This window comes from Camarhynchus parvulus, chromosome 1A (assembly GCF_901933205.1).
Source record: "Camarhynchus parvulus chromosome 1A, STF_HiC, whole genome shotgun sequence".
Taxonomy (NCBI): domain Eukaryota; kingdom Metazoa; phylum Chordata; class Aves; order Passeriformes; family Thraupidae; genus Camarhynchus; species Camarhynchus parvulus.
Window position 1 is genome coordinate 67,329,235 of NC_044586.1, and position 21,701 is coordinate 67,350,935.

Sequence of the window (21,701 nt, forward strand, 5' to 3'; positions counted from 1 at the left end):
GGGTTTGGTTTGATTTGTGCTGCAGTGCTTCTCATGGGTGCTTCTCATAACCTCAGTTCAAGTTTGGAGATTAAACAGGTTTCTGCAGTCCCAGGAGGAATCTTTGGCTGGGTTAAGCCCCCACTTTGTGTTCCAGTAATGGGGGTAACAGTAAATGTGGTGGAATCTCAATAACAAATCACAGACTGATTTTTGCATCAGGTGATTGGTGGGCAGTGAATTAGCAGTGATTTTGAATTTCTCCCTTGCACTGCCATTGCCAAAGGTGATACTCTGTTAACTCTGGCTATAAGGACATGGATCTTTTCTGTGGCATCTATGGAAAAGAACCCTGTGAATCCTTGTAAAAGACTCTCAACTACTTTTCCCTGAAATCAGCAGGTTTTTTAGGTGATGAAGGGTAGATTTAGTCTTTTCTTTTGCACATTGAATAGTATATAGAAACTAGACTTGTGTTTTAAATTTCTTCTATGAGATTAAGACTTGACAACCATGAAGATGTGTGTCCTTTTTGTTGGAGGCTCAGATGTGCAGAGCACTGTCTTAGCTTAGTAGGCATTGCTTGCAGGAGAGGGGTGTTTAATGTTAGATCTTGGAGTGTTCAGGTCTTACCTGCTTAAAACTGCTTCCCTGCTTCTTGCAGATGTGCATGGATTCTGAAAAACACATGATCTACACCTTTGGGGGCCGAATCCTGACCTGCAATGGCAGTGTGGACGACAGCAGAGCCAGTGAGCCCCAGTTCAGTGGCTTGTTTGCTTTTGACTGCCAGTGCCAGACGTGGAAACTTCTGAGGGAGGATTCCTGCAACGCTGGACCCGAGGATATCCAGTCCCGGATAGGACACTGCATGTTGTTCCATTCTGTAAGTATCCACACCCTGCTTTGATTTATCATGTCTGACTTTAAGAAGAACATCTGGTTTTGGTTTTTCTTGCAAATTTTGACCTCTTTAATCTCCTGAGTGATGTGTTGTCTCAGTTAATTCAATGTTTGCTGGCATTCTGATGCTGCTTTGGTAAGTGCAGGAGGTGCTAATTCAAGTTTCAGAGCTTTCATGTCTCCAACTGAATAAAATTTCAAGTAGAAATCAAGGTGAATTTAAAAGAGTTGATTTTAATATAATAATAGCAAATAGAAACAAAGGCTGTGGTTCATTTTGACCTAAAAATATATTCTTTGTAAGATAGAAGAGCAATTTAGAAGCTCCTAAACTGGTGTTGTTACTGGAATAGGACTTAATGGGTGTGCATTGAGTTGCACAGGCCTCAGAGCCATTGGTGCTGGAGCATCAGCTGCTCTTTGTAGTCCTGAGCAGCTGCAAACAGCTGTAAACAGCTGGGATTATGGACACTTCATCCAGAGCCTCCTGGAGAAGCAGAAGGATGGGGGAAAGGTGCATATAGCATTTTACTATATGTTGGGTATATGTTTCCAGTTGTGTTAGTCAACCACATGTCTATTTAAGAGTACTAAAGAGAATTAAAATTAATGTTGTGACATTTAAATATTTACTGATACTATCAACTCAAACCCACCAATTTGAAGAAATTGCTGATTTTATTTCTCTTGCCCTTTGAAGTGAAAGATCAGAATTTTTACAGTGAATACTGGGCTTTCTGAGCTTTCAATTTTATTTTTGTTTTGAATGGTTTTTTAAAATCTGGTGGAAAACCATATTGCCCCATAAAATTCTGTACAAGAACTGGAGGATCTTTCAAATAGGAGTCCATGGTAAATGTAAGAGTACTGGTTTCTGTAAGCACAGGTCATGGAAGTTAAATCCTTTTCTGTTTTCTCAACCATTTGAAAGAAAAATAATCTGCCTCTTATGGACTTTCCACTTGGCAGACTTGAAAGAAGCAATAAACCTGTTATTCTTGGCTTGCCCCTTGCCATTTGCCTGTACTGAATTTAGTAATGTGCTGGTACTTGGATGGTTTCTCCTATAGTCTATCTTTTGTTCCTGTTGTGTTTTTAACAGTGATTTTATGATGGACTTTAGAGACAGAGCCTGGTAATTCTTTAATAATAAACTTGAAAGATGAGCTGCTGCTTCAATGTGCTGAAGTCAAAGCTGGATGAGGCAGGGCTGCATCAGTTACCTGAGCACAATGATGTTAAACTTAGAAGAGACATCTCTGTTCCTCTTTGATTCATTAATGGCTGCCCCTGCATCCCTGGAAGTGTTCCAGGCCAGGTTGGATGGGACTTGGAGCAACCTGGAATAGTGGAAGGGGATTGGAACTGGATGGGCCTTAATGTCCTTTCCAACCCAAACCACTTATGATTCTGTGATAAATATTGCTGTTAATGATCACAGTTGACCAACATACTGTCTTGAACTCACAAAGATTTCTTTTTCCTCCCCTTTTCCAGAAAAATCGCTGCTTATATGTGTTTGGTGGCCAGAGATCAAAGACTTACTTGAACGACTTCTTCAGTTATGATGTGGACAGTGACCACGTGGACATTATCTCAGATGGCACGAAGAAGGATTCAGGGATGGGTAAGAGGATAACTGCATAATCATTTCATTCCCTTGGTACAAATGAGAAATATACTGTGAAAGATGAAATATTGTAAAAGGAGAAATATGGAGGTGAAAGGCCAGGTTCAACCTGTGGGATCGAGTTGGCATCCTTAACTAACCCTCCATACCCAGGTGAACTCCACTGTACAGGTTAAACTTCTGCCAGCTCTTCTGTTCTTTCTGTCATTTGACACTCTCCATCTTGAGCACAATACAAATAATTGATGCATGAAACCACACAGCACCTCAAAAGAAAAAAAAAAAACAGCAAAATAAGAACAAATACCTCTTCTGGAAACTCTAGCAAAAAAAAAAAAAAAAAGCTGGAAAAAAAATCTTTAAGCCTGGAAAGGAGAAAGTAAATTCTTATTTTTCTGGTTTTCACTAAGTGTAAATTACCATAAGATAATGTCCAGAAAGGCAGGTAGGGTGCTCAGAGGCAGAGAATTGGAGTAGAGGGACTGAAGTTATTTTCATCAGGAAGATGAGACCAAGCTGTTGTCCTGTTATATTTGTAATAAATATGAGAAAAGGGTAAAAAAAAAGGAAGAGAAGGGAGCAGTGCTTCAGTTCTGTGTGATAGAACAGAAGCGTAGCACTGGAGCTACATATCCTGTGTGTAGTTCTGTATGACAGAAGTCTTTAAAAACACCCAGAAGGCCTGTAACATAACCATGAAGAACTGATTTCATGCCTTTTTCCCTCAAATGACAGAGAAAAATGTTCTTTTCTTCCCAAAAAGCCTTTCTGCATGTATAAGCACATCATTTGCCTGTTACAAATACCCTGATCTTCATCCTGCCAGTCAGAATTTGAAATTTGAGTTGCACTGTGTACCACTATGGGAGAGAAGTTATGAGTATTTCTCATGTTTTGTATGTTCAGTCCCAACCTTCTCTTCTTCCAGTTACTAAAAACCCCAGGAAGGTAATTAATCTTGAATTTAGGCTGCCCTCCTTCTTTTGATCAGGCTTAACTTTTAGTAATTTCACTGAAATTCTGAAGTAAATTATTGGTGGTGATGAGTTATTGTTTACTCATTAATTTAGTTATGCCAGTAAGGGAGAAAAGTACCCAAACTCTAATTCTCTGGAGTCATTTATTTACTCAAGTGCTTCCAAGAAAGAACCAGCTCATATTGTTGACAGTCTCCTTTATTCAGGTGCGTGTTGCCTGATGCTGCTCTGTACACACCCACGCTCCCTTTGTTGTCCTTAGAGCTTTTAAAGAATAGATTTTTTTTTTCTCCAGGAAATTAGTAACATTCTGCCATTTTGATCTTTTCAAGCTGCATGTCTTCATAGCCTGAATCTTGAAAATATGTGGCTTTAAGCTGACACCTTTGTGTACTTCAGGTTTAAAGATAACTGAGTTTGTCAGGACGCTGAGCTCTGCTTTTCATACATGAACTTCAGTGTTTAGTAAAGTAAATGAGAAATGAGGTAAATTTTTAGCCCTTCTCCCCATTCCCACAGGCCCTGAAGTGATGAATAGAAGATTTTGTTGGGTTTTTTTTAATAAGAAAATGACTCACTGGAAATAATTCACAAGTAGATTTTTTTGGTTTACTGTTCTCCTGTGTGTGGAAAGTAAACAAAGAGATTTGAACGTTTCCATTGCTTTTGAAAGAAAACACTGAGATAATTTGCATTTTAACAGGAAGAGAACAAAATGCTTATTACATTCAGACAGCAAATGTTGACAGCACTATTTTCACCCCAAAAAAGCAAGTCTTTATTGTGCTCTTGTTAGGTAGTGATACACCATTTTGATCTGTCTGAACAAAGTGATTGCTTGCCTGGTCGCTGTGAAGTTTTAAGCTGCTCAGCGTGATGAGTCAAGTTGAGGATGCCTGACCTAGATGTTCCTATAAAGTCCCATGATTACATTTTGTTCCTGGCTCGCATGTGGCATTCAGTTCTATTCTTAGTTGAGCTATTTCGATTTTTACCCTTTCTAAAAGAACTTAATTGTGCATTTGTTTAAATATCTCGTGGAGTAGGGAATTTTTTTTTTAAAAAGTAGTGAAATGGATAATACGGATTATCATAACACAGAGTTGTTGCAGTGCTATAAAACCATGGTAATGATATGTTGGTTTTGCTGCTTTCATCTTCCGAGATATTTGTGCTGTTCAGTGTTTCTTTGCTTTTGTTTGTACCTCTGATGTTGATCCTATGACCAGCTCCTTGGATGGCGGATGTGTTTGGGAATGATGGGTGATAAGTATCACTTAAATTTTCTTAATTTGAAGTAAAATACGTAATTTTAACAAATTTAGACGTGCACCTGTGGTGATGTCTTGGATGTGAAGGAAGACAACAGAGGTGCAAATTAGAGGTATTTTAGTACCATTGAATAGAGAGTGTTTGGAGAAGAGAGAAATGCTTATGTTGATGGACACACTTTTAGAGCAGTTTTATATTTTAATGCTTTAAAAAGCACATAAACAACACTCAACAACATAACCCCTCCCAGCAAACAAAAATTGTGTATATCTGAAGCGTACAGGTGGTGTGGAGATGCCACCAGTCCCAGGTGTCCCTAAGGGCTGGACTGGGAGCTTTGCTGAGTCCCTCAGTCCCATGACTAATTGTGCACAGTCATTTCAGCTCTGAGGGAGCTCATGGTAACGTTTGTGGTTGAGGTTTCTGTGGTAATCCCCTCTGGCCCTGACTCAGGTGGTGTGTCAGAGCTCCTGCTCAGAGGGAGAATTCCTTCTGCAAGAGGATGTGCAGAGCATCTTATGTCCCTTGGCATCAAGTGACTTCCAAAGCCAAATGTGAGCAAGCCTTAAAAGTTCTTGTGGTTCATTGTAGTGGTGAAGTGGTTCTTAAGGGCAGCCTACACATTTTAAAGCTAAGCCTAGTTTCTAAGCTACCAGGGAAGCTCCCAGGTCTCTTGTTGGGCTGGTGCTCACTTCACATACACAACTGATGGATGGGGAATTTCATGGTTAAGTACCACGGACAGAGGCGACACAGCCCAGCCCAGGAAACAAGGCAAAGTCAGTAAAACATGCATCAAAATAGATAGTACAGCTGGCTCAGCATGGCTGGGATCCAGCTCAGACAGGCAGCCTCAGTGTGTGATTTTCATCAGCTCTTAGTGACACCTGGCATGTTGTGCCTGTGTTCAGGTGAGGGTTGTGGCCAGCACATCCCTTGCCATGGAAGCATTTTGTTTTGTGAGGGACCTTATGTACTTTCCATCTTGTGGGGTGCTTCTCAGAATTAATCCCCAAATCCTTTCCTCTGCCTGTGAAGGTGAGGAGGGGCAGAGGCAGTCACCAGATCCTAGAGATGCCTTGCACAGCTGCCATAGCTCAGAATTCCATTCACATTTACTGACTGATTGTTTTTTTTCCAAAATCTCAGAGACACCCGAGCATTGGACATTGGATTGTTGCTTTGTCAGTATGACAACCAAACTGTTCAGATGGTCTGCTTAGCTGCTTCTTGGCAGACTGCCACATGCAGTCTCATCAGGAAAAATCCAAGGGGATAATCATTATCTTGCTGTGTCAACAGCTGGCCTGGTGCTATCACTCACCACGACTTGCTCCATTAAAGTCTGGGGGAGGTGCTGCTTCCACTTTATAGGAACTACAAGGAGTGGCTTAGAATAATTTGCACCTACCACTTTTTAAAAATTAATCCACCGGGAGGTGCCAGGTTCTGGTGAGCAGCAGAATCCATGTGATGAAGTTTTCTCCCAATTTTGTAATCACGAGGCATTGCAAGGAGGGAGGATACTTGTGAATCGCTTGCAGTGGGACTGACAGTCACATGTTCTCAGGGTTTCATAACTCAGGTGGCACTAAAACCCTGTCAGTGAACTTGCTTCCCTTATTTATCATTCATGAATCCTTCAGGCATGGTCTGTAGACTATAAATTTATAGGATTGTTTTGCCATTGTTTTGTTTCAAAGTGTGTTGAAAAATTTGCTGTAATATCCCCTCAAATGTAAGAGATGAGATTTAGTTTCCCAAATGCTGTCCAGTACTATGAGAACCACATCTGTGTAACCATAAACTTGACTTCAGGTTGCCCAGAGAAGCTGTGGCTACCCCTGGATCCCTGGAAATGTCCAAGGCCAGGTTGGATGGGAGTTGGAGCATCCTGGAGTAGTGGAAGGTGTCCCTACCCATGGCAGGGGGTGCCACTGGATGATCTTTAAGGTCCCTTCCAACCCAAACCACCCTAGAATTCCATGAATTGAAATTTCCTGCTTTGCAAGCTCTGTCTCTGTGTTAAAGCTGTTTTATTGCTTCGATATTGGCAGGAGCCAAGGTTGTGCTTGAACAACTGTAGCTGTTTGCACGCACAAGCCAAAAAATGTTCAGCTGGCTGAGATGATCACTATGATCCCATAAACTCCTGTAAGCAGGGACTGTGGCAGTGGGAACCTGGCTGTTCCATGATTAGGTGTCACTTTCAGAGAAAAGCTTTTCCCGTGTGTTGTATTTAAATGGAAATTGCACTGTACAGAGCTGCACAGCATCTCCTCGGAGCTTGCTCAGGAATTATTGCTTGCTTATGGAACTGGCTGCAAACTCCAGGCCTCTGTGTCTGAATATTGTTTTTAAATATTGAGGCCACAAGCTTGTAATTTTTACTGTATAAAAATGAATGAAAATACTAAGTTTCTGGGCAAGGATTCAGACCTCTTATTTTTAGGTAGTTACTGCCTTTCTACCATAGACTGGTTAATGAGATTAAGGGGGAAGAAAGCATTCAGTAGCACAGGAAAAGCATTCATCATCTTCTAGACTTTTTAGGATTGTGTGGTGTTCAGTGATTTCTCTCTACAGCTTTTCCTCTTCAATAAGTGATGTATTGTCGTAGGAGCCAAGTTATATACATGTGTTTTGAACACTGGTCTATGTAGCCACAGCCCAGTGTTCAAAACACCCAGGGCTAAGTCCTCAGTCACTGCTTTGTCCTTGGAGCTGGCTGCCCAAGCTGACCCAAGAGGTGCCCTGAAAGGTGTGGAATTGGTGAGGATTTGCTCGAAAACTGATCTTGCATCTCTGTGAAGAAGCACAAGTGAGGGAACTTGCATGGAGCCTTTGTTATCACTTCATTCACCCCTTGGATCTACTACATTGCAAATAACAGATCTGGAAGTGCTCTGGTTCTCACCCCTTGTTGATTTGCTTTTTTCTCCCAAGTCCTAACATTTAAGAAGATACATCCTAAGCAATCAATTATTGTCACTATTATAGACCCATGTTTACAGGTTCAGTTTTGTTGCCCATGCTCAATTATATTTCCTTCCCAGCGTACATTTTGTTACCTAAATGTCACAAGAATTTTTCCGATGTTTCCAGCTCGTGTCCCTCTCTAATACTCCAACCATTCTCGTTTGAATTCTGTCCAACATTTCCTGCCAGTCTGCTGCACTTGCAGCTGATGAACCTCTCTTACCCCCTAGTGGAAGTATTTCAGTCCCGAGTTTTTTATGGAGCCCTTTTGCTCTGGCAACGATCAGACTTCCTTGGAAAACATCTATTTGACATTTCTGTTGGGTTTAAAGCATCACAGCTTTTCCTGCCCAGTGTGTAGTATCTTCTCTCACTGTCTATTTATTTTCAGGGATTTGTTTATCAAAATTGTGTTATGGGTTTTTTTAATGACACTGCATCCAACTTTCTCATTTTGTCCTCCTCTGCAAAAGACCAGATGTCAACTCTTTCTTCCCTAAGGCACTACTTAAATACACTTTCTACCCAGTTGCTTAGATAGGTCACAGAGTTTATGTAAGTTACTCCTTGTCTCCGGCCCTTAGTAAATGTGGGGATTTATATTTCTGATACTTTTCTAGGCATTCTGCATTTCAAACAGTTTCAAGAAGAGATTGATTTACAGCTGAGGGAAGCCTGAAATTACTTGACTTGAATCTTGGTTTGATTGCAGTTGCTGCAGATGAATTCTATTCTTAAAATCAAGAGGAAAAAACCACCAGCGCTGAACTTTGGCAGCTTTTCCCTCCTTCATTATTTAAATAATAATTTCAGCTTCGGGAAATCGAGCATAAACGAGATACAAAATTAATTTATTTAACAACATTTCAGGAGGAGGGATGGGACTTCCATAGACAAGTTTCAGATGCTTTGAGTATCAATGGTAAGAGAGCAGCTATGTTCCTCATGATTATAATAATTTTCATTTCAATGAGGTATTAGTGCTCTGAAGATTTGCACAGGTTTTTTTTTTTTTTGTAATATTCCCGGCTTGGTCTCAAATGTTCAAAGCAGCAGATAGAGTTGCAAAGACATTATCCATGTGCATTAGCATTGCTGATCAAATTTAGATGGCTCTCCTGCCAGAAATGTCTCAAGCAGGCCTTGAATTTAATCCTTTTGGGTCAGCAACTTAGTCCCTGACTATGCAAGCAAACATATTGCACGATACTTTAAAAAAATTAGCAATTTTTAGTCTATAGTCTTCTTTCTGTTCTCAATTTCCTTATGGGATGACTTTCATAGTCCTCATTTGCCTTATTTAAAAATTCTTTGTGGTTTGCAGATAAAACAAGATGTGTAGTCATTGTTGTGTCAGTGTTATTCTCTTATTTTTTTTCTCTTTTCTACCACCCATTTTCTTATGAAAAAGCCACCTTATTTTCCTTTAAAATGTTGTGGCAAAATTGGAGGCCAAACTAGACAGGTTTATGCTGATGAGGGCTCCAAAGCCTCTTCCTCCTGTAAAATCATAAGGAAGGATTTTGTCAAAGAAAGTCTGGCAATGAGTTGTCCAAATATATTCCAGTTTCTATTTAAATTTACACGAGAATTAAGCATTTAAATTTTTTTTGAAAGAAATGCTTAGGTTTTATGGTGTTGCTAAATTCTTCAGTAGGGGCTAAAATTGTAGAGAACCAAATTCAAATTGCTTTCCTGGCCTAACAAATGAAAAGAGTGAAGCATGAGAATGAAACCAGTTACAGAATGGGTTTCCAAAATACCATTTTGTGTATTCCCCAATGGCAATATTAAATATTTTATTAACATAGGGCTCCTTTTCTCAGCCGTGGGGGCACTTCAGTTAATTGCAAGGAAGAATTTGCAAAATACAAGAGTTCTGAGAATTTTTCATGCCAAAATCTTGACCAAAGGCCAGGAACCTTTACCAGCCTTTGTAAACTGACCCAGAAAGAGAAAGGGGACAAACAGGATCTGTAAACAAAGATCACGTGCCCTTCACAAATACATTTTGGAAGGATGGTTGCCTAGGGAAACAGGAAACGGGGAATTACACAACAAACAAAAAGGACTGCCAAACAAATTTGCTGACCTTTTTTTTTCGGGGAATTATGGTGAAAACGATTGGAATCCGTAGGATTTCACCATATTTCTAAATCTGAAGGTGGGACAGGAGAATAGTTTGGTAATTTTGCCACAACTCTTCAGAAAATACAAAAAACTTCTTTGATGTCTTTGTCCTGCAGGGTTGTGAGCTACAGAATTGAGAGGTCATCTTGAATTTTTTGGAGTTTCCCAGCTTTTGCAATTAAGCTTTGTGGAATCAATGCTTCCTTTTACAGATGAGATAATAACAAAATCACTCCATTCATATTTGTAAGGGTCATCTGGTCATTCAGCTCTATATTAGGCAGCTAATCCTCATTTCTGAGCTGGTCATCTCCCAAATGGCTCTGTCCATATCTTTTCCTAGGAAACAGCAGCTCTCAGAATGTTTTTTTTTTCTTCCAAGAGTCAGAGATAGGAAGAGAAAAAAAGAATTTTCATTGGATTTGGCTTTAACAGGGAAGAAGTTGGCCTCTGCGTGGTGATCTGCTGAATTGCAAGAGGAGTGAAACTCATTTGCCTGATGTTTGGATCCCTCCTGCATCCTCCATTGTTTCCAGAGTGTAACTTTTATTTTCTTTTCTCAGTTCCAATGACAGGTTTCACTCAAAGGGCCACCATTGATCCTGAACTGAATGAAATCCACGTCTTGTCAGGGCTCAGTAAAGACAAGGAGAAGCGGGAAGAGAACGTGAGGAATTCCTTCTGGATTTATGACATTGTGAGGAACAGCTGGTGAGTCCCAAGTTCTGACTTCCATACTGACTTTATTTAGAAAGCAATCCTGTCTCCATCAGGCAACTCTGTAACCTCTATTAACCATGGAATTGTTGAAAGTTCTGAAAGACAGCTGAGTTCCCTTTAGGCACCTCTTTTTCCCATTGTCTTTAGAGGTAATAATGGCAATAATCCAAATGAGGGAGGGAAATCATCTTTATTGAAGCCAGGTGGAGGGGATGAGGGGAAGTGAGCAGTTCAAAAAGGCTTTTCCTGCAGGAAGAGTTCAAGGCCAGGATTCAGGTCCAGTGCAGCAAATTCAGTCCAGAGTGAGTTGTTAATAGCAGTGTACATGGCTCTAGTTCTTAGAAACTGAGGAAACTGGTGCAAGTGAATGGTGCTGGAGAAGTCTCTGTGCCAAAAGGGATATTCTGAGAAAATACCTCCTGGTTTTGTCCTTAGTAGCTTGTTGCTACTGTTCCTTTCCAGAGGAACTGGCAGAGATTTTGTGTTCAAAGTCTCTTTTAAAGTGGAGTCAATCACTTCAAAGGTGTGAGTGCTGTTTTTTAAAAGTGAATTCTCAGTTATAACTTAAGTCTGCTGAGAAATCACAGACTGAAATACTACCTCTACTATAATGTGTAGTCTAAAGCTCTGCTGGGTCCAAGATGTTTTTTTTTCATAATAAAAAAATTCTTCATGCTGACAGTTCTGTAGGCAAATAATGTAACATCTGAAGTGATCCTCAAAGCTCATGACAAATAATTTTCTAGATTTTTTTCCTGTTTAGCTTGAGGGCTGTTTTCAGCCAAGATGACCTCTGATTGCTGGCTGGGTTCTTTGTAGAACTAAGAATAGGATGGGATAATAGAGGACAATATTAAGAGAAGTAAGAAAGTCTTTGGTGTTTTACATCATTTCTACCTTCCAGCCTTTCAGCAACTTTTCTGCTTCCTGTAGGTACAACTAATAATTCTTTACTGCTTTGAATTTCAGGTCTTGTGTCTATAAGAATGACCAAGCAGCAAAAGAGAATCCAGGTAAAAGCCTTCAGGAAGAGGAGCCCTGCCCAAGGTTTGCCCATCAGCTGGTGTATGATGAGTTGCACAAGGTAAAAAGTGATTTTTTTTTCAGTCTTTTTGCTCTGAAGATGTAGCTATTTCCTTAAAGATGGTACAATAAATATCCTATTTGAATGTTTGGATTAATACGGTGAATAATTCACTTCCCATATTTTGAAATAAGGTGCTAAACTACTTTTAATGTCAATATGAAGTAAACATGAGATCTGTTCTCACACTTCAGAACACATGAAGCTTCATTCATTATCCTCAGGGATTTAATCTCACCTGCTGGTGAATAAATGAGAACAGATAGTTACCAGAATTTCTAGGAAAAGATGTGTTTGAGTGAACTAATCACACTTAAGAATCCTCTGAACCAGAGGTGCCTGACTTTGCCCTGCATGTCAGAAGGAATTGTCATTCTTTAGCACTGTCAGCCTCCAATGGACACATTCATACTTAAATAGACTTAAATTTGGTTTGGTGTATATGACAGCTCAGTAAACTTAAAGCTTTGTACATATTTACCGGTAAAGCACAAACCCACAGATTAGGTTCATAAACTCATGAATTTAAATTACTGTGACACGTTTACTGATCCTTTCATGGTTTTTTCTAAAAATTCTCCCTAGTCTGAAACAGTCTGAGTTAAAGAAAAACATATTTTAGTCTTGCATTCTGTGGGATGTTAATCAAATTTGGGAAACCCAGGTAGCCCAAAACTTGAGGGATTTTAAGGAAGAATGGGTGCAGATTCTGTATGGGGAAATTGCATTGCTTGTTGTGTTCACTTTAATGATACAGTAAATAAGTAAATACTGTTCTGCTTTTACTTCTAAGTGTAAGGCACCATGAGAGAGTAGTATTTTCTGAGTTACTCTGAAGGTTGCTAAATCATCACAGTTGCCCAGCTTTATCTGAGGAGCTGTTTGATGTGCTTGTTTTGAAGAGTCTTATTTTTAGAAACCTCTGTTCCAATGACCTTTCTAAACTCCTCTGATATAAATAAGGAGAGCCTTCAGCAGTGGGATGCAGAATACATTGTTTTGAGTGATTATTTTTAAAGCCATGGGGAAAGGTAGGCTGTTGGACTTGTTAAACTTCAGTGTTTGAAGGTCCTTTGTAGCATGTTTAATATCAACAGTTCAGAGTCTGAAATTACCACACGAGGGGAAGAAAAATGTAGCAAAGAAATAAACAGTTCTTTTGTGACACTTCCACTCTTCTGGAAGTTTGCCTTTCTCTAAGTCTACATTGTGCTGGACTGGGCTTGCTCTCACTTTGGATGTCTTCAGGACTTCCAGCTCACTTTCTCAGTGCTTAAGGATTTATCATTCTCATAGGCTTTTCCTAAAGAAAGAGTTTGCATGAATTTTGGATGTTCATTTATAAATATCTCAGGTGTCTGCTAAAGGGATGTTCTAATAGTACAACTCTTTTATTATCTTAAAATGTTTATTGTTCAGGAGAACTTTCTTCATCTCCAAGGGGACAAAGTGAGGCTGATAGTAAGATGGAGCAACTTGTCTAAAAGGCAGAGTTTATCCCACCAGAATAAACCTCTGCAAAGCTGCTGACATAGTAAATTGTCTTTGTTCAGTAGATTTGCACAAACAATCAATTTTTTGATCTGCCTCTCATTTCCTTAGGTTCATTACTTATTTGGAGGGAATCCTGGTAAATCCTGCTCTCCAAAGATGAGATTAGATGATTTCTGGTCTCTGAAGCTCTGTCGACCTTCAAAGGAATACCTGCTAAGACACTGCAAATACCTCATCAGAAAGCACAGGTATAGAAACAAAGGTGGTTTTCAATTTCCTTTTCCAGGTGTCTCTTTTTTATTCAAGTTGCTGAGACTCAAATCTCTCAGAAACCATCTTGTGAAATGTCATTTTGTTGGTTATATGAAACTAGATAATCTTCAAGGTCCCTTCTAAACCTTCTGCACATTTCTTGATTATTTTTTAAAATTATTTTAATAAAAAGCAGTGGGCCAGGGCTAAACTACAAAATTAACTTGATTCATTTTACCCATGCTATTCTAAAAGTAGAAAAATCTGGTTATTGTGTGGGGAGTCATGGGGAATTTTTAGATTCCCTTTTCACTGCACTGCTCATCAACATGTGTTTTGGTGCTGTCACCTCCCAAGGAAATAGAGTATGTTTTGGAAACACTGTGCTTGGAGATAGTAACAGCCTGCAAGGATGCTAATGAAGTCTGGGGGCTGGATGCCTTTGCACATCTGAGACTCAACCGTGGTGAGGTCATCAGAGTTTCTCATTCAGAAACTCCTGAAAGAGCTCACTTAGGCAGAATTCAGCTACACTGCAGTGCTTCTTGCACTCTAGATGCTTCAGAGCTGCCTTATATTTGCTATTAAGGGCAACAACTTTTCAAAATCAAGCTTATGGTGTTGCCTTAGTCAAGAAATTGCAGCAGTGAGAGAGCCTTTCAGGACTCAGCAAATCATTTGAAAGCAGGAAATAGCTCTCCCTGCATTCTGGGGGAGAATACTTTGTTATCAGGCTCTGGCAAGAGTTAGAAGGTCAGGTTAAAATACCTGATGGTATTTTATTTCTGAGGCAGCAAGCAAATTGCTGTACTCAACTCACAGCTACTGTGGCTGGGTGAGACACTTAGATTAGCCACACAGTAGATGTGAATGCCTACAAGAATGAATAAAAGCCTTGCCCAGTTATCTGGGAGGCTTATTAAACCCAGATGTGATGGTATGGAAATGCAGCTGTGCAGAGACAGCTCTGAATTATTTGTTTTACTTGCTTAAATTGCACTTGAAGGAAATGTTGCTGTGTGTTGCCTGGCAGAAGTTTGGGGTTTATACACCATGCTCCCATTTTTAGGGTCTGTGTGAGGGAGCCAAACTCCAGCAACCAGGGATGGGGGATGGGTGCCTGGCAGGAGCTGAATTGCTGTAGGGTCACTGGCTGCCCTTTACCTGGCCTGCCCCAAACTCTGGGTAGCAGAACAGGTACTGGCCCTGCATCCACAGCAAACCCACAGCATCAGCCTGGGTCCTGTTTTTCCTATGAACTTGTTCAGTACCAGTCAGCCAGGTGGGCAGGTGGGAAGGAGCAAGGTGGCAGTGGTTCCACTCATTTAAAGCACTTCAGCTCTCTGGACCATGGTGATGTCATTTGAGAAAATCTCTGGCAGTGTCTGAAACTATGTGTAGTGACCAAACTGTCAGATGCATCAAGTGACAGACAAGGTCTTCGTGTTCCCTGTGCTGCTCAGTCACTGACATCTTTAGGCAGTTTCAAAATGCAGGCTACACATGTCCACTGTGGTATAAATAGCTAGGCAGATGACCCAAATAAAAAAATAACAATATGATAAGATGACAAACAGTGTGATGCTGCACTCAGGGGTAGGTGAGAGGAGGAAAAAGGTGATTTTAAACCTCATCCTTTCCAGGCTTATGCAACAGCTCAATGCTGCAGGGAGGCAGCTCTGCTCACTGAGTATGCTGAGCCCAGAATCATATCCTGAGGGCTCTGTTCACTTCTTGAGGGAATTCACAGAAGTTGCAGTTCCTGTTCATTAAAAGACAATGAGGAAATAATGGTGGTGGTGCAGAGGGTTTTTATGGAGCTGTGCTCTTTCCAAAGGTGGGATGTTAATATCCCAGGGACTGAAGTGCTCAAGGCTTGCCTGTGTCTGCTCTGTGAGATGCTACTCACACCTTACTTCATTTGTGGAAGACAAGCTGTACTCAAGATACTATATTTATATATTGAGAAGTTTCTGTGCATATGCTTTTGAATATTTTTAGTAAGAATGTAATACTTTGCCCTTTCAACTCCTTTGCACCCCAAAAATCCCTCTTCCATGTTTCAGTCTGGCTTGAAATTCCATCAAATGTGAGGCTCACTAATGTGGTTTTCTTTGGAAGTACTGTGTTTGTTAGATGGGTTTTGCTCTATGTTGAACCAGTAGGACTTAGTCCTGAAGGATATGGCTGTGCTCAAGTTTTCTTTCTCTTCTCTGCAGGTTTGAGGAGAAAGCTCAGACTGATCCTCTTAGTGCACTGAAGTACCTGCAGAATGATTTATATGTAACCGTGGATCACTCGGACCCTGAGGAGACAAAGGAGGTGAGGATCAATCAACCTTGTCCTAAAGAAATTTAGAATGCATTCTCATTGAAAGTTTTGGGCTTCTTAAACCTGGGTTTTATTCAATTTGTAAAAGCTCAGCAGGTGCCAGACACTTTGCTGTATCATGTATTCCTCTGCACTTAAGTCAGACTGTTTTGGCTACAGTCATGTAACAACTGCAGGTCCAGATAAAATAGCTTTTGTACTCCTAAGAGTGAAGGCTAAGCCTTGTTTTAATTCCAGTGTGCTGGTGTATATTTTGGGAGCTTTAATTGAAATGTAAACTCTCTGAAATGTCACCAGTCTGTAGTTGGTTGTGCAGTAGAAAGGGAATAGAAACTTACTCATGCTCAGGCTTCTCAATATTCAGCATCTCTGGGGAGGGAAAGCTTTTCCAAAGATGATCAATATTTCTTGAAGTAGTTTATACCTATACACTGCTCTGCTGCCCTTAAAATCATATGTCCTTTGCCTTTTGAATATTATCCAATAGGCATGTTCTTTATTTATTCCAGGAATTTGTTCCCATTTCCTGTTTTGATTCCAGTACTGCAGTGCGTGTCACTTTACAAAATGGATTAAAGAAAGAGTGAGAAATGTCAGATAAGGTGGTTGATTTGACTCTGGCATTAATTTCCACATGGAGTTTGGGCAGCCAACTGAGATGGGTAATTTCCACATGGAGTTTGGGGCAGCCAGCATTCAGCCCCTGATGGGTAGATTAGAAACAGTCTGGGGTTCTTTCTGTCTTCTTTCCTTAATGACTTGGGAAGGGATTCAACAGCTCCATTTATAAAATCATGATAGGAGGAGGGGCAGTTCTATTCCATGCTGAGTCCCTGGATTAAAATCTCTTAATCTGGTGGTTTTAACTTGCTACTTTAGCTAAAGAAAAGATTATACAGACACTGAAAAGTCTTGAGGGAGAATATAAGAATATTCTTGCATGTGCACAGGATGGAACTGTAGGGTTAGAATTAGGAAAAAAGTTTACTCTTATCAGGATCTTGGATGTGATCACATTTGTCATAAATTCTAATCAGCGTTTATAAACATGTGATTCAACAAAATATTTAAGTGCTGTGACTCTCTGTTCTCTGTAAATGGTTTCTTGTTCAAATTGTTCCATATCAAGTAGTTTCACATCCCTTCTAGTCATTTCTAGCATAGGAAAGACAGCAGATGATCCTGCATTTCTTAAAGTAGGAAAGGAGATTTTTTTTTTCCTCAATATGTGTCATCTTCCCAGTGTGGTAAAACTTCAGAGTCTTTGAGGTTGGAAAAGACCTTTAAGGCCATCAAGTGCAACCATTGCCTCAGCACTGCCAAGGCCAACACTAAACCATGTCCCCAGGTGCCACATCTATATGGCTTTTAAATACCTCCAGAGATGGGGATTATACTTCCCCAGGCAGCCTGTGCCAGAGCTGGAAAAATTCTGGAGAATTTTTTCCTGATACCCAGTCTTAATTTGAGGCCATTTCCTCTTCTCCTGTGTTTTATTACTTGTGAGTGACCCTGTCCTGGCTGCCCCCTCCTGTCAGGAGTTGTGCAGAGCCACAAGGTGCCCCCTGAGCCTCCTTTTCTCCAGGCTGAGCCCCTTTCCAGCTCCCTCAGCCTCTCCTGGTGCCTCAAACCCTTCCCCAGCTCCATTCCCCTCCCTGGACATACTCCATCCCCTCAGTGACTTTCTTCTTGTGAGGGCCCTAAAACTGAACCCAGAATTCAAGATTTCTTCTTCCTGTTTGAGCCTGTACTAGCCCATAGAGTACCAGCCCCCAACCTGATGCTCTCTTTTTCCCTCCCCCTCCTATAAGATGTGTCCTGTGTTCTCTGATCTCCTTTTTTCTCCATGTCACACCTGTGTGCTGGTAGCCTGTCTCTCCTCTGCCAGTTATTCCTAAGGAGATCTTGCATCTCATGGCTGGCTGGGCCTTTTTATTATTCCCAGAACAGCAAAGATCTGTGGTGTGATGAGCAAGCTCTTCTCCTAGTTCCTGCTGCCTCCTGTCGCCCACAGACCGAGGGAGCTGCTGCAGAAGCTGCATGTTGGGCACATCTGGCACAGGAAACCCTTTAATATCCTCCTTTTCCTTTTCCCAGCTCAGTGTTCAACTTGTCAACCTTGTAGGAATGAAGAATTTACATGCCTGCGTGGTTCCTCTGAGATTCTGGGGAATGTAGAAGCTGTAGCATACTAGTAGAAGTAGAATAAAATGAAAAAAAGAATTACCCCATTTCAGAGAGCACACTGGTGTTCTGAACATTAATGATCCAGTGAATGAGCTTGCATAGCTCAGTCCAGCTGAGTGAATATATTGTGGATTCTTTCTCTGCAGGCCTAATGTCTGATCCAAACAAAATCCAATAGCTTCTGTCTGTCGTGCTGGGCTGTCGATTCAGCACACACCATTCAGCAGAATTAAAGCTTCCATCCATTCCAGCCATCTCCAAAAATCATCTAACAATTTCTGGGATGCTTTGTTGTTTGGGTTTTGCTATTTTGTTTGGATTTTTTTTTTAATTATTATTCATTGTGCTGGTCATAAAGCTTTAACATCCAAAGCTTTTTTTTCCGCTGGGACAGATCTGCCAGGGCTGTGGCACAGAGCCAGCTGCTGGGCTGGTACTGACTGGGTGCATTTCCAGTTGACGTCAATTTACCTTCCGGTTATCACATCGAGTTGGCTTTTTGCTCTGGCATTGCATCTTCAAATAGCTCCTGTGCTTTCCAAAGGACTGACTGACGCAGGCATTTTGGATTCCATATCGAATTTCAAGCACCACTTTGATTGTGTCTCTCAGCCCAGACACCTCCATACCCTGCCTTTATTTGATTTGTATCTCAATTAATAGCAAAGGTGATAGATGTGACTGGCTGCAGCCATTGAATGCTGTAAGTCATCTTAGAACTTTAGGGAATCAATTCCTGCCTGTTTTCCCTCTTTCCAGGGCAGCTGTTAAATTTGGGAAGGACCAGGCTGAATAGTTTCATCCTCAACTTCATGCAATAATTCTGGAGACTGGCCTGTATGGCTTCATGTTTTATGGATGGAGATCTGGGTGGTGTTATATACCATTACAAGCAGAATTTCCCCTTGTGGTGAGGCTTGCTTGCTTTGTAATAGAAGTAATTCCTTCTGACTTAGTTAGGCAAGTCTGTTCAGCTGTTTGCAGTTGCATGCCAAGGAAAACAAACAGACTGTTCTTGAAACTTACTTTGGCCTCAGTAACCGATTTTGTTTAAAGTAGCATGAATGATTGATAGTAGGAACATACCCCAAGATTTTCATTCTGTTGCTGTGAATTTTAGGGATGCTAAGAGGACTATTTTTTTCCTCCTTTTTTATTACTCTGAAATGAAGTAGATGCCTGCACGTAACAGGTATTGCATGGGTGCTTGGTTTAGTAGCCACAGGCTGTGTGCCAGCAACTTCTCTGCCCACAAATGCAGATCCAGTCATTAACTCTGATTCTGCTTGGCATCACTTAAACCTCCTCAGTCAGTTCAGTGTTCCCAAATCAGTGGATCTTTTTAGTGGCTATAAGTTAATAGCCCTGACACTATAGGACACTATAGGAAAAAGAGGGTAAATTTCTAGAAAATGGGGAATTTTGCCCATGATTTAACAGATTAAAAGGGTCATTTGCTGGTGTAAAATTTTCTACTGGCATGGCTGTACTTCTCTGTCACACACAGATGTGAATTTGGTGGAAGATTACAACAGCAGGCTTTTAAAAGATAAGAGGATGGTCAAAATAAATATCAAATTGAATTCCAGATTTTGTACTTAGAGAAAAACAGGTGCTGTTAAATCACAGAAACATCAGTAGTTCATGTATAAAAGCTAAAGATGCTCCTTGAACACTGCAGTAATCATATCCAGAACTTTGCTGCTGTTAAACGGGCTGCAGTAGAAATCAAGATGACACAAAAAATGCCCAGTGCTTTCCAAGTATGAGAGAGCAGGATGATTTTGTACATGGAGATTCAACAACTGATGAAGCTCAATCCCATGATTGTTGTAAAACAGATACAAAGCACAAGGAAAACTCGCAGTATGTTTTTCTTGGAGCGTGGTAGGAGAAAGAGCAAGGACCTGGAGGCCAATCTGAGGCCTGACTTGCTTGTAGACTGAGGCTGGAGGCCCCTGTTCAAGGCTGCTTCATACTTTCCATGCTTAAGACCTTGTCTTTAATAAATTTGACAGATAAAGCCAGCAGGGCCTAAAAGTATTGTTTGAATCTGCATTAGACTGGTATTTCTGGGAAAACTGAAGCCCAAATGGGAAAAATAGTTCTAGGAAGGAGCTAAGAAAAGCCTGTTTCTCCTCTTTGTGTCCTGCTGTGATTTTTTGTAAAGCCTCAGAGCCTGAGTGCTGCAGGAGCAGAGGCTTTGGAGCCATGGAGCCTTTACAAAAACAGCGTTCAGCCTTCCCAATTTCAGCAACAGCTCCATCCTCAAAGGGTTTGTGCTTCTCTTTGCCTCTTTGAGCCTGTGCTGGGAGTCACCAGCCCCAGAGAACTGGTCAAAGCTGAGGAACTGGTTTATGCTGTGATCTGAGCACTCACACACAGGCATTACAGAGGAGGAGGAGGAATTGTGTCTGATTCACACAACTGGCAACGTATCCCAAACGAGAGTTACTCATTCCCCCTTAATCGTTTTGTTTGTGCAAAGGCAGAGGTGTGCAGCAAATATATAAAAATAGACCTAGTAGATGACCTTCTGTTAGTTAACCAGATCTGTTTGTCTCCAAGGAACCCCTGCCTCTGTTCAGGAGGTTGGTTGGATTTCTAAGAGAGAAGTTAATTGTGTAACAAAGGGAACTGCTGTCTTTGGAGTGGAGGCTTAATTTGGAATGGATGAAGCCAGTGAGCCAGAGGGATTGTCAGAAGAAAATGGGTGGTGGTGTGATTAAAGCAGTTGGATGCTTCTGCTGGATAATTGAATTCTGCTCTTGTCTCCATAACAGAGTTGCTGTGTGATATTAAGCAAATTGTTTTTCCTAGATGGTCATTAATTGGATGTTTCATTCTGGTGCCTGATGGGAGAGATCTGAGGTGTGATTTGCTTGAGGGCCATGCTTTTCTGCAAATTCAGAAGCTGTTGCATAACACTACATATTTTGAAAAATCAGATACTGTTAGTTTCAAATAGACCCCAAATTAATCAGAGCTTGAAGTGCCATCTGTTAGAATAACAATTAATATGATAAGAAAGTCAATGAAGAAATTAATTCCTTCTTTAGAGCAGAGCTTGTACTTTGTGAAGAAAATAGTACATTGGATATCTGCTGGGAATGGTATGTAGGAGACCTGGTATTGAGTGAGCAGTAACTGTCCTACACTTTGGGAAAAGCATAGGGATCCTATGGAAGAACATTGTAGGGTTTGGGATTGTAATACAAATGCAGAGTGAACCAGCTTAGGTTCAGCACTGTCCTTAACTGATGTTCTTAACTCACACGCTTGACTTTTCTATCAGAAAGTGCTTTTCAAGTGTGAGCTGATACACAAATTAAATTTCAAACCAAACAAACAACAGCCCTCAAGGTTAACTCAAGTGTGGCACCATCACTGGAGAAGGGAACAAGATCCTCCTTCCCCACAAAGCTGCAAAGAAACTCATAGCCATGAAAATCCATCATGCCTGGTGCAGATGAGGCTGGAAACTTGGCAGAGACCATTTTTAGCAGGGTTTTGGTCTCAGTTCAGCGAGTTCTTGGCTGAACCCTGCTCATCTGGCCTCTTGGTCAGGCACCTGAGCCCCAGTGTGGCTCTGTGCTCCCAGCAGGGCGTTGCTGCAGGAGCATGGGAACCCCTGGGAGCGCGTGGCACCCGCTTTATCCCAGCTGGGTGTGCCACCAGGCAGCTGGCAGCGGGCCCCTGAGCCATCCTGTGGGAGGGAGGGATGGCCAGAGCCAGGCATTTGCTCTCAGAAGCTGCACGGATT

The 21,701-nt window shown here is 41.1% G+C and overlaps 1 protein-coding gene across 3 annotated transcripts in view; it reads left to right on the forward strand.

Moving 5' to 3' along the window:
- MKLN1 (muskelin 1) overlaps positions 1 to 21,701 on the forward strand; it is a 94,546-nt gene that overhangs the window by 68,156 nt on the left and 4,689 nt on the right. For all 3 annotated transcript variants that reach the window (XM_030959350.1, XM_030959352.1, XM_030959351.1), the window contains 6 exons: positions 644 to 865; positions 2,380 to 2,509; positions 10,434 to 10,581; positions 11,560 to 11,674; positions 13,277 to 13,416; positions 15,640 to 15,742. In XM_030959350.1, the coding sequence (XP_030815210.1) occupies positions 644 to 865; positions 2,380 to 2,509; positions 10,434 to 10,581; positions 11,560 to 11,674; positions 13,277 to 13,416; positions 15,640 to 15,742 (858 nt within the window). The remainder of the gene's footprint in view (positions 1 to 643; positions 866 to 2,379; positions 2,510 to 10,433; positions 10,582 to 11,559; positions 11,675 to 13,276; positions 13,417 to 15,639; positions 15,743 to 21,701) is intronic.